The 13,471-nt window shown below is 50.1% G+C and overlaps 1 protein-coding gene across 1 annotated transcript in view; it reads right to left on the reverse strand.

Annotated features, from left to right (window-relative positions):
• The window catches only part of ci (transcriptional activator cubitus interruptus), a 79,602-nt gene extending 66,749 nt beyond the window's left edge, over window positions 1-12,853 (reverse strand). Inside the window, exon 1 of the mRNA XM_050177591.3 lies at window positions 12,263-12,853. Coding sequence (XP_050033548.1) covers window positions 12,263-12,423 — 161 coding nt within the window. The 5' untranslated portion in view covers window positions 12,424-12,853. The remainder of the gene's footprint in view (window positions 1-12,262) is intronic.
• Window positions 12,854-13,471: the final 618 nt, after the last annotated feature.

Genomic DNA, 13,471 nt, shown 5'->3' on the forward strand with positions numbered 1-13,471 from the left:
GACAATTTGTTCGAGGTTTGGGGCCCACACACCGTCTCTGAAAGCAGTGGTTTCTGGGTCTGCACTCAGAGGCCGCAACAGTCAACTTTGTAGCAGACGATGACGACGATGTGTGCATCGCATAAGGGTTCTTGAGAGATTTCTTTGCGTTAACTCATTTTATCGAAATTCTTAACAATATTTTCATTATACTTCTAAACTACAGTTCTATAGTCCCATGCTCCACTATTCAAATCTAGTTTTGCTTTCTATAGTCCCACGCTCCACTATTCAAATCTAGTTTCGTTTTACGGCAAACCGCCTACTTCTTGGCCAATACCCCCTAGTGGGCATGCGCCACTGTTTAGGGTACAAGACAAGACAAGATGGCGGCGTCCACTGCAAGAGCCTACTGCCGGTCGTAGTAAATTAGTTCAGAGCCACAGTATAACCACTGGTCTGGTGCTTTCGCATCTTTTTCTTTCTCTCTTTTTTTATTGCAACAGGGACCGGATTAACTGAATATCCAATGTTCCCGCCTAACACTTCTCTCTTTAGTCATTCGCTGCATACAGCGCATTCGGCTAGGCGTTTGAGGACGCCACGTGAAGGCTAAACAGAAGACACAAAACGAGAATGTTTAACAGGTAGACAAGCAAAGAAAGAAAAAAAAGAAGACTGCTGAAGCACAGAACATGCGCTGCGCGCAATTTCTGTCCACCATATTTCACGGAGAAAAATAACGCCTTCAAAGCGAGTCAGAGAGACTACCGATTACACCGATAATACGAATAAATAGGCGTCTACGTATCATACGTCTCGCAGTGTTTAATTTCCGGATATGATCGCGGGGACAGAAAAACGCCAGAGGGCGCGTATGCACTGTTCTTTGAACTATCCACGCTACAGATCGGACGATTTTCGGGGCAAGGGCAAGCTCCTGCTGCGCCAGGCGTCGGTGAAAGGGAAAGAGAGATCGGAGACAGAGATTAGGAAAAACCGGCAACCAAGGCTTCGGGACACCAGAAAGATGCTGCCCTTTCGCCGTTTTGGCGATAACGTCGCGCGGGGCAGCGTGCTGGCAGGCAAGCCGTCACCGGCACGTAGTAGAAATCCCGCAGCAGACGACGTGCGTCGATATCGGGAGTGACACCTTGAAAAGGCTGAGCCGACGATGCAGACGGCAGAAGCGCGAGCGGATGGGGAAGGGGAGTTATCGTGGCTGCCATTGGCCCCGCCGATGAGTGCCGACAATGCGATTGGTTCACGGCGCTCCAAGAGCAGTAAAAAAGCGAGGGAGAAAAAAAAAACTGAAGCGGGACGGGGTGGCGGCCAGTGGAAGGCTTTTAACGCAGTTACGTGCACAGAAGGGCTTAGGCACCAGCCAATCAGCGGATAGACGAAATAAACAGCCAATAAAAAAAAGTGTTCCACTGTGCTGCCCACCTTTATTCGTTTTGTCCCGTCTGCTTCGGTCTCTTTGTTTTTTTTTTCTCGAGAAAACTCAATGAGCGATGATAGCTTTCTAACGTCACGTACTGCTGGTGTCATAAAAGCCAACACGCGCATGAGGAGAGCGCGGAGCTACGCTAGGAACGGTGACGTTATCTCCGCTGCACGTAACTATACGGCGGAACTCAATCTCGCAGCCACACCGCCAGGGCTCTCACTCTTTATCAGAGCCGGCGTGCCTGCCTCGCCTGGTTGTCGCAGTCACGTAGCTAATGGTGATTCGTTGCGAGAAACGTCGATACAAATCGAATTATATGTCTAGCGTTCCAGCCGTATCGCGCTTACAAAAGGCCAGTCGGCATTCTGTACCACGCGCTCGGCTTTGGATTAAGTCATTACGGCCGACTGGCGACGACAGCGACGATCGCTGGGACGAGGAGATCGAGTCGCCGACGTATTATTCTCTGCGGTGATTGTAGAGGCCCGAGCAGAGGTTTAGATGGCGCTTAAAGATGGCGGAAGCCAGCGGATCGACCAGCCGATTTGCGCTCGAGCCGCTCGCCTACCGCACGCGTGCGGTCGTGCGAAGAACTGCACATGTCGCATAACTTTCGCCTTTACACCACACGTGCGGACTCTGTATAAACCGAAATTTGTGCACCAGTGCGCGACACGTGCAATTTTTCGCAACGACCGCACGCGCGCGGTAGGCGGGCGGTGCGGCTTGATCGCAAATCGGTCCTTAGAAGGACCAGTCGCACGCCCGGCGACTTTCATTGCCGCGAGGCATGAAATCTCTGGACACAATTCTCGGCATTGCCGATGAAGGTCCGGCAATTTCGCCAGTAGTAGTAGTAGTAGTAGTAGTAGTAGTAGTAGTAGTAGTAGTAGTAGTAGTAGTAGTAGTAACGGGGTGTTCCGAATTCACTATTTCACGAGAGTCGAAGTCATTTGCCGCCGCTGATTGCATGCAGACGCAATGGTAACCGATGAACGCTTCAGGAGCAGGCTGTGAATTGGAGAGGCAGTGCAAGACGGTGCAGAACAACGATGGAATGAACACGTAGAAGACATGTTTTCAATCCGGTTATCATTTTTACGAGGAACGTCGTGGTGGGGAACTCCGGATTTCAAAAAAAAAATTACTGGAGGGAACTGTGGCGCGAGTGTCTCTGGTAGACGCAGGCATGGCGGATAAGCCGGCACATGAATGATGATTAGGTACATGAACTAGCCTCAGCTTCGTCCTTACGGCTTCGGACGGCTTTGCAAAATGCTATATTTAACGAAATTTTGCGGTATAACTGCAATCATGCACAATAAACCTGCATGCGCACATTTTTGTTGCCTTTTTCATTGAGGAATGCAGAACTGATTCGTAATTTAAGCCGATAAAGACAGGCAACGCAGTAGTAAATAAAGCCGCAAGAACGTTTGAAGCGCGGACAAATCCATATGCTAAACCAATTCCCGTGGTTGCTGAACTGTCGCAGCGCCACATTTCCCTCTGGTAATTTTAACAGGAAACTCAATGGCAACTGCAAAGCTGGTAGCGACGACATTTTGTAACGTTTTGTCCAACTACAATGCGAACTACAATGCGTTCGGAAAAAAAAAAACATTGTCGCGTGAGGCTTATCGCTGAAGGAAAATCATCAAAAAGAGGGAAACGTTAACGATCATGTCGCTAGCAACGCCTTTCATCAGCAGTCAAATAGGATACGGCTAATCACAGCAGCATGAGATTTGTGCGTTCTGTAGTTAGGCTCCGCGTCGTCACACGATGGCGCCACCACCGCGGCTACTCACGTCTACGTCTTAGCTCTCCCCGCATTTTATTTATTAGAGGGTTTTAACAGTGCCGTAATACGGTACGGTAAGTGCGGTATACGGTACGGTATTACCGTTCCCTACTAACTTACCGCGATGACCGAAGACGTTTTAGCTGCGTGTGCCGCCCAATGCGTATACGATAATGTGATAATGATGACAGCGGCTAACATTGGGGCTTTGCAGAATACAATAACTATGCGCTGAGCGCGAAATATTCATTTTGACGAATACTAGAAAGCTTTAGCTTGTCTATACACGCATAATTATTTACAAAAGTTCTTAGCTACGGCAAACGTAGACGCCAGTCACAAGGCCAGCAGCGACGTCATGTGACACTTCGTCCTGCAACACGTGAAACCTCTTGATACATAAGTGTTCTGATCTAATCAATACATAAAAAAAAGGTTTGTTGCTTGTAAATTGCACCGCTGCTGACACTTTACACCAGCAGACAAGTAAAATATAGTTACTGCAATAAAAATTCGGCGTCCCCTCTAAGTAAGCTCTGCATCACTAGATGGCGCCACCAACCTGATTCTTTTTATGCCACTGTTTACTTGTTACTTCGTCGCGCCGCAGAAAGTGATTTAAAGTGAACTCTTGCTTTGGTCTTATCATGGTAAAAAAAAGCGTGCGAGACGTGGTCATGCACGACGTGGACTCTGTGGCCGACGCCAGTTTCTCACTGTTTTGGCTTGGTGCGGCTCGGCTCGCAAAACACGGTGCGAGCCTAGCCTCACCGACTCCTTACCGCCTAGTATGCCGTACGGAAAGTCTTTCCGTACGGTAAAGTGCGCGCATGCGCAGTCCTCGACCGGTACGGTATTACCGCACTTACCGTCCGGTAACTTGGCACTGCTAAAACTCTCTATTAACTTTTTTTGGAGGGTAAACGTGAGCGGCCGGATTGGTGGCACAGACGACAGAGCTATCACCAAGGGGTGCGGGGGCTGCCCGCAAACACAGTGGTGCTAGCGCGCAGCGTTGGCGGGTACCGGTAACTGATATCGGCTGGCGCGGCGTCGCCTCCAATGACGTTGCAACCCTGCAACGGTACTGTTAATGCAGCGCGTGCTATTCCCGTGTATGCTCCACATCGGGAAACACTTTAGGACTACATGGTTACAAGTACCAGCTCCAAATTCAAACGTGCAAATCAGCTCAGTTTCCTTGCAAGAAACGGGTGGTACGGTCACACGTTCACAGATGGCGTCACGGGAGTCGATGCAAGGGAGCGTGGAGTCTGGGAACGCGCACAAAAAAGGACAAGCGTCTCTCTCTCTCTCTCTCTCTCTCTCTATATATATATATATATATATATATATATATATATATATATATATATATAAACTCGCGGGCAACTTTGTGTGGCAATGAAGAGAAATCTGTGGGCGCGTGGCTGCTGCACAAGTGTTACCGCGCCCAGTAGTCCGCCAGCGTTTCACAGTGCTTTTAGTTACTCGGAACAGATGCTGAATGTGCTGAATCGACGCAGCTTCCACGTGCGACGGTTTCGCGTTTGCCCAGGTGCGGAAGGGAAAAGCCGCAAAATAAGTAAACTTTCGCATTCAGTGGTGTGTTTCGTCTTATTTCGCTGTTCCTAATAAGGGTGTTTATGCTTTCTCTTCCCCAGCCTAAACTAACGTGGATGAAAAACGGGACTCTTTTCAGAAGCGCTCTCCCTTGGGCGCGCTTTGCCTCCGTAGCTTTGCCTTAATTGCCGCAGACAGTCCACGAATATAGACGTGGCTGCATAATGCAGCGGCAAATGCACCGCTATCAAATAGAATTCGCCGCATTTGTATAGATGCGCCAGACAATTACGTCAGCTACTTTCCGTGATTTATTCACGCAGACGAACATTCGATATCATCTTTTTTTTTTTTAGTCACGGCGTACGGATTTTTATACGCGGCCTCCTTTTGCCTGTTCCCTCCCCTGGTGGCAATGAAAGGGAGAAAATACGGACGTGAAACTGCGGGTACGCTAAATCTTCTGCTTACCCGATGTGGCTGCACTTTAGTCTGCAGAATATTGTCACACACGATCACTTTACACCGGAGGCACTGTCATGTTTGACAGGATGTTTCCTGGTTCGGTTTCCCGAGCTGTGGTGAAGGAATAACTATTTTTTTTTTTGTAACGCCCGCAGCGAACATTTAACTTGTGAATGTGCTTTGCGTCAGTGATTTAATTCAACTTGATTAAGAAACGCGGGATTACCCCCGCGACTCGCTGGAGAATAAATCGAAACTTATATACGTTCTCTTTATGAAACTATGAGCGTTCATTGCAATTTGCATAAACGATCACGCTAGCACCTTGATTTTTTTTAATAATATCTGCAACACCCCCTAGTAAACGTATGTAACTGATGTATCTATGGACAGTCCTTCATAATTTGTGACTGAAGGGGATATCGGCGTCCGTGGGGAACTAACTACCTGTGTCTTGGTGCGCAGTGGCAGAGTTGCCAGGTGGACCAGGAGCCAAACACGAATGGCGGCGCAGAGCGTGTGCTCCATCTCACAAGTCGTTTGCGACACTGTGGAAGCTGCAGGACTCCTTAGCCAATGGGAAGGCCGAATGCCCCTCGAGATGTGTTCATCCGCGCCGCGTCGTCTGCTCAGCGGCATACGGCTCAATTCGCGGCATACGACGTGCATGCGCAAAGTCCCTAACACGTCACGCATCGCTGTAACGTATCTTGTACCAAGAAAAACAAAAAAAAAAACATTCTGATCCTGCCATTAATCAGACAGTTACGCCTGGAACTATATTCCGCTGCGCAAGGATTTCACAGTTGTACGAGCCTCGTATCTTCGGCAGCGCTACAAGCGACTTCGAGATGGAAGTAAACCCACGCTGCGCAACCCCTTCCGGCGATGTCCGTGTGCACGCTGACGCCGCAAAGTCAGAACTACAAATGGATGTAACGTTGTTTTACAACTTTTCGTGTGCCCCTACAGACGTTTTTGATAGCACCTACGCTGCAAAGTTGATTAGTATGCGGCAAGTGTGCCGGATGAAACAGTTGCAACACACAGCCACCTGGGTCTTCTTTATTCGCGACGCTAGTATGTAACCGTGTGGTGGGTGCTCTTTCTTTCTTTTAGAAGCGAATAACTTTCTTTGCCTGTTTCGACCGTTCTCGTGGTTGGTCGACAGTTGGATGGTCATACCCGGGAAGGAAAACGTTTGTGCGCTAGTTCGTTGCGGCTATTCGCCTACAATGACAATTATCGTCGATGGATTTTTCTTAAATCATTACTGTCGGGTGAATTTTACAAATGGCTTAGCTTTTCTGAGGGCACTGAACGTGAAATAGCAAAAAAAAACGTGTTTCCGTATGTGCAGTATTTTTTTTTTTTTTTAAGTTCAGGCATGGAGTGCTGCTGCTGTCGTCCTAAATTTCCGTGTCACGGCACTCCGTAAACTAGGAATTCGCAAGCTTTCTGGCCTAGGGGGCACGCCTCCCGATCCTCTTTTCCACACCGATGTGTTGATCCACGGTCCCGCGATGGCTGTTGCGACGAATGAATCCTTATCGCGAATACTACCGGAGTGCGGAAGTGGTGGTTTCAATTGGGAGGTTCAAACTCTGATGTAAAAATCCGCCCAAGTGGGGATGCATGGAGCCGAATTTATTTTGGCCGCTCGCAGAACGCAGTTTGGGAACCCCCTGCCGCAAAGTATAGAAATAGTGTACGTGAGCACGCTAAAACCCGATTTTCTCTTGTACCGTGCTCGTCTAATTTGTCTTCAGCGTGCCTATTGTTAATGAGCGAAAAATAGTAGCGTTCCTTACGCGGCATTCGAAAACACAACTTTTGGTCGCCCCTGCTGATACGTCAATATACTTCCCTCCTGACGCGGCTATGACGCACAATGCCGTTTTGGTCAACTGCATATTAGGGAGACTTAGCTTGTCAGTAGACGCGTTACCGTTTCCGGGATACCGGGTTACCCTACCGTTGAGGTGTGCGGTAGCAACAACGCTTGGGGTAGGAGCGACATCTCGTGACACGGCGTTGAAAACCAGGGAGCACGCAAAGCTAATGCAACGCTGGTGCAAAAGCGTTGGCCAGCGACATAATCGCTAACACGCAGTCCTTCCACGAGAACACTCACACGTGCAACACAAAAAAAGTCTCAAATGTAATTCGACAAAGCGTTACAAGATGTCGCCACCAGCCCCGCTGTCCAAAGCGCCCGTGGCCCGCTAAACCGCAAAACAGCAAGAAGTTTGCGGACAAGGACCCACCTACCTTTACGCCGGACGCTACGTACGAATAACTGCGGAAGCTAACGGCATTGTTCAAGATGACGAGTTTGGCCTCGCACCGGCTATTAGAAAATGAAACGATTAACAGGTTGGTCTTCGAGCGCATTCAAAGAAGCTCGAGTTACCCATCAAAGAAGCCCATGAAATTAGTTGTAATGTATGCGGATTACCAGAGGTATTAATTACTAAGGGCCGCGATTATCACGCGTACGTTGTTTAGTTTTTTTTCTCGGTGACCGTTTTTCACCGTACTGTCACTCTTATCGATTCGACGCTCGGCGCAAGACGCATATTTCCTTACTCTACGGGCGCATACTGTATGCAATATAGCGTCACGACGTAATCGACTATTTATTTTACGTACCTAAGTACACTCTCAGTGCGACTAAAGGGAGGACGGTAGGTTCAACTCACGTTCATGATGTAGCAGCGTTGAAGAAAATACGACGCGGATTGCTGACGATGAAGCCGCGGAGGTGATTCCATTCAGATGACGTCGTCGGTACGAACGCATAATAAGAGCTACATAGCGCATAGTAAGAACTACGTAACGCATGGTAAAAGCTCCATAACGCATAGCAAGAGCTACATAACGCATAGGAAGAACTACGTAACGCATGGTAAAAGCTCCATAACGCATAGCAAGAGCTACATAACGCATAGTAAGAACTACGTAACGCATGATAAAAGCTCCATAACGCATAGTAAGAACTACGTAACGCATGGTAAAAGCTCCATAACGCACAGCAAGAGCTACATAACGCATAGTAAGAGCTACAACGCGCGACCGCCTCGCGACGCGTCGTAGCCCATATTGAGAGCATGGCTCAAGGCGATTGGTCGACGCGAGGCGAAACGTGGCTTGTGAGAACAGATCTTGTGAGAAAGTCGCATAAGGCGGGCACCGTTTCGCCCATAGGAGGGTCCAGAAAGGTCAGCAGCTGGGGATTTGATCGAAGGCACACTGGCAGTTCGAGATTATTTATTTGCACTGAACCAAGCAGAATCGTTCTGAATGACTTCTGCACATGCAAGTGTAAGAGAGTGAGGATCATAATTCGAGTTGTGATCTCTCTAGCGCTTCGTAAAGGAGCAGTTGTAAGGAAACAGTGTACGTAGAAAAAAACAATTCCGCATAAAAGAAAAAACGAGGATGCGCTTATAACTTATTTAATATGCGTATTCCATGACAGATTGTTGTCGATATATGGGCACCAAGGTATATTTATTTATAAAAACTGGCCAAATGCAATTGAAAATTATTAAGGGAATAAACGAAGGAGAAGGGCGACGTATGTCTGCGAATAATACTACGGACAATCCCTATTATATTATATATGTTGACACGTAATTCCATCGAGCACAGATAATATCGGGAAGTAATGATGTTGCTTATTTCTCGGTATAGGAAAGATTCATTGGCGAATTGTCTAATCATTGAAGAAATACAAGCGGCGATTGAGTCAATGGAGATGGATAATAATAAATGACCGAGGACAGAGCGTAGCCAGACATAGAGAGAGAGAGAAGACAACAGGTTTAAGCTGGTGAGGTTAACCAAGAAGCGAACGAAGCGCGAGTGATAACGTTCTATCAACAATGTTTCGCAGGGCTATCAAAAAGGTATCGAAAAATTTTTGTGATGATTATCGCTGTCGATACGTTTACGCAATCGCATTAGTAAAACACAGTCGGTCACTGATAGAAAACATATGTGCGCTGTCGTTGAACATACCGAAGAGAGATGTCACTAGCATCGCTTTTGCGTTTGCCTGGTCGACTCAATATCTTGCGGCATTGTAGCATTCTTTTTTATAACCAGGATAGCATGACTCGGCTACGCTAAAGTTCTGGATTAAAAGGCCTGCGACGGTACAACTCTGTGATGCTAAAGCTGTGCATCTAATCTTTTTTCTTCTTTTTTTTTTGGGGGGGGGGGGGGGCGTAGTTATTCAAGTTCGACGTGAAGCCGCAGCTGCAAGTTCGCTTATGATGTGGCCATCAGAAGGAACTGTGCTTGTAGTGCGAATCAAGTGTGCGGACTGCTTACTACACGACAGTCCAAACTTAGCATTACAGTTAAGCCACTTCGCACAACTAGGTGTCATCTTGGTGCCTCAAATTCGCAACGACAGTTGTCGCAAGAGCTAACGATTTGGAGAAATTATGAAAGTCAACTGCCCTGCAAAGCTTTTTTTTTTCCAGTCACGAACAGTCGTCCGTAGTCGAATCGGGGACTTCTTTCATTTCACGAAAAAAAATGTAACCGTCACGTTTTTGTCGTAAAAATTATTTTCCCTTCGTTTTTGCCGTTCGTCATTCGCTGACACGACGACACCAGTATGTGCCACTCGCTCAAACGAGTGGTAAAAAAACCAATATAATCAAAGAAAAATAAATTTTTTCCCATCGCTCCCTCCTTTGCAAAGTAGCACGTAGGCAAATAGTTCAACGCCGGCAAACCTCCGCGTTTCAATAAAGTGTCCCATCTCTCCCTCTAGGTTGTCGCGACCGCAAGTTTACTCCAAAATCTTGCAGACAGTATAGTAGTTCCACTCAGACATAAGAACGGAGAAGTGCGCCTTGCAATCGAAGTATGTCACGTCATTAGTGGCGGCAGCACGTGTGAAAGTCAGCAGTCGATTATCTGGAACAAAGCGTAGCTGTCGCGCCTGTACAGTTATGTTCCACGATTGCTCGCTCGCGTTTCCACGATCTGACGGGTTCGCGCCGCCTACCCTAGAGCACGCACAAATAACTTGTGCGTCTTACCGCTTTTCCGCTCGTCAGGGCGAACTTTCTTTCAGTTGACAGGCGGCGCTCTTGTTGTCCGTTTCGTTTCACGCCCGCCTTTCGGTACCGTCGGACACGCTCTCCATGCGGCTGCCCATTTGGTTCCGCGACATTTTAAGAAAGCGCGGCGCTGTTTTCTCCGTGCTTTTTGTCACTAAGCGCTGCGCACTTGGTCGCAAAAGAAGAGGATGGTTCGCAAGGCAACCGACCGCCAAACTTCTGCGAAGCGTCCATATGCCTTGGGCGCGAAACGTGTTCGTTTTGTAATTCGTAGTGCTGACTTTTGCCGGTAGTGCGAAGTGGCATGACGTCGCGAAATGCAGTCACCATTTCCAGGTAGACGCGCCGACGGCATAGCTTGTTTCGGCGATGATCAGCAGGACCCGCGTGGGGCTCCGGGGCGGAACAGCGCTACGCGAAGAGGACGTCCGATAGGTGACGCCTCTGTCCCACGACGGGGAATCCATGCAAACCAGGGCGGTTTATGCACTATAACTGCACGCGACATACACGTGTATACCGAGTGAGGGGCTGTTTTTCCGAGGCTGCGAGCCGAACCTGGAATGCGGGAGCGGCAAGCGGTACAGGCACCACAAAAACGGAGGCGATGCTCGTACTGCACTGCGGACAAGGCACTCAGTGCAGGCGTTGGCTTTACAGAGGTTTGTGCTCATCGTTAGTGTCAAGCCAGAGATATGCGCTGCTGCCGAAAGGCAATCTCCGAGGGCCGCATGCGTATTCGTATCCATGGCTCCGCAAGACCTTCGGCGAAAGCGAGCGATATGCGCCCGGGCGAAAGTATCATAGAAGAAAGTGGATTCGACGCGATACGCCGGCGTCCCGAAGCGTGTCGGATTCGCGCAGCCGCAGTTCAACCGTCGTCCCCGAGCAAAGTGTCGCGGCGGCGCAGTCATGGTTGTCGAGAAAATTGTATGTTGGTGCACCTGCAGTCATGAGATTCAGGTTATGTGATGTGCCGGGTTTGCGATGGCGATATCTACTTGACGGAAACGCACAAAGTTTAGAAACCAGCTATGCTACAGCCAAACTTTCTAAGTTTTTGCGCCTGTCGACGACGGATAGAGTGGTGTCAGAAAGCAGACACTTGGTTCGGACGACGAAAAAAATTTAATGGCACAACACGCAGTTTATTTTTATTGTCAGCAAACAAATGACTGAGACTCTCCCATTTAAGGATAGTATATACAAAACCCTTCATCCTGGACAGTACCACATAATATCCACGCTCAATTTCTCGGTAGTGAATTAGGTTGTACATTAAACTTCCACAAATACTGATCTTCTCACGAGCTAATGGTCATACTGCTCGGCTACTCGATTCTTCTGAGCTCAGGGTGTGTACAGGCGTGTACGTATCCTCTTTTGCAACAAAATACAAGCGACACCCAAATGACATTCTCAGAAGGCTCACGCCTCCAGGAAGCACGCTTGCTTACATTCGCGGTTAGTTACTTTAACGCTGACAACGGAGAAGCACAGCATGCCGTGCTTGACGTCGCTGGTTGAGGACTCGACGAGTAACTAACTGGAATCCCATCGGTATGTTTCGCGTCCTGTGCCTACTGCAGCAAGAAAGCGCGACAGATGGCTTCGTAATGACTTAATCGCTTTGCCAACGGCTGCATTCGGTTGAGGTCCCGCAAGCAGACGACTTGAAGACGCGCAAGATGCCGAGAGGCCCTCAGTGGCTTCCTGAATCGTTCGACTGGTACGACATCGACTAGATTTCAGGCCTCCAGCAGTCGAGTCCGCGCTTGTGTGGTCACTGCCGCAAGTGATCATCGCCACCGTAAACCCGTCCGCGTGTCGTGAACAAGCACGTTCGCAGCCTCAGAGAGGCGAGAGCGCAGAGATAAAAGTGGGTCCAGCGAGAAAAAATAACGCGAGCGCGTCACTCACCCAGCTGCCGGGCCATGTGGAAACGCGTGCAGCCGCGGCTCCCAGACATAGCGTCCTTCGTGCGTCCGCTGGTCCACGGGGATGGCGGCGTGCACGGCCGCGAACGCGCTGGGGAACTGCAGCGGCAGGCCCGCGGCCGCCAGGCGCGGCACGTCAGACATGGGTCGCCAGCTGCTGCCGCTGATGCATCCTCACGCGCACGACACCGCCGTCAAAGAGAGGGCTCCGAGATCAACAAGAAACGAGCACGGCGCACACGCTGTTACGAGCACTGTTGTTGGACGCCGGGGCGCGCGCTCGTCGGAGCAGGGATGCGCCGCCGGTGAAGAAGCAAGCCGGGCCCGCTCTCATAACAGCGGCCCCGGCGGACAGCAGCCGTCCGGCAGGCCCGGTCCGGCGTCTTCCATCGATGCCGTAATCCTTGTCGGGCGCGTTGGCGAGTATCCTGAAGCTAGCGCGTGGAGTTGGCGGGTACGGCGCGCGGCGGGGCGAGCGTAACCCCGCGAAAGCGTATTCGCGACGATTCCGCGCGCACACGGCAGAGATCGGCGCAGAAAACGCACGTGCACCGAGCGACAGGCAGGAGCAAATGAAGACGCCAAGGCGTTTCGGCCCGCGATGACACGCCACGGGAACGAGAGTATGCGCTCGCTCGCTCTCGCCGAGCGCGGGGCGGTTCCTCCTCTCCGCGCCGCCGCTCTCGCGCGATGGCCCGCCTCCTCACCGATGCTTTTCCTGCTCGGCCGGCGTGCTTTGCTTGGAGGCTGCTCGGTTCTTGCGGGGGGGTTGGGGGCGGCCTCCTCCTCATGTCTTTCGCCGGAGGGTGAGGAGGAGGCGCACGGGCCGCTCCTTTCCCTCGTCGCCTGTATGACTCTATCTTCGACGGCCATGTTGGGGTCCAGCGTAGCAACACACTTACCTGCGGCAGGCTGAGCTGGTCGAGTCATGGCACTTTGACGCCGCCACTCGCGAGAAATGGGCACCCTCCCTCACGGGCGAGCTGCCGGGAAGACAGCAGCAGAGCTGCGATATGCATTCCTCGGGCTCTTGCAAGAAGCGCCGTGGTGTCCCGGTGGCAGGGAATGTGACCGCAGCGTGGACAGGATGCTTCGCTTCATCGGTGGCGTTCAGTCGTAAGAATGACGAAGCGTTAACGTCTTTGTGCACGAAGCGTAAGTTGGCTTCCCGAGTCCAAACGCCAACCGACCA

Source organism: Dermacentor andersoni, chromosome 5, assembly GCF_023375885.2.
Source record: "Dermacentor andersoni chromosome 5, qqDerAnde1_hic_scaffold, whole genome shotgun sequence".
NCBI classification, from domain to species: Eukaryota; Metazoa; Arthropoda; class Arachnida; order Ixodida; family Ixodidae; genus Dermacentor; species Dermacentor andersoni.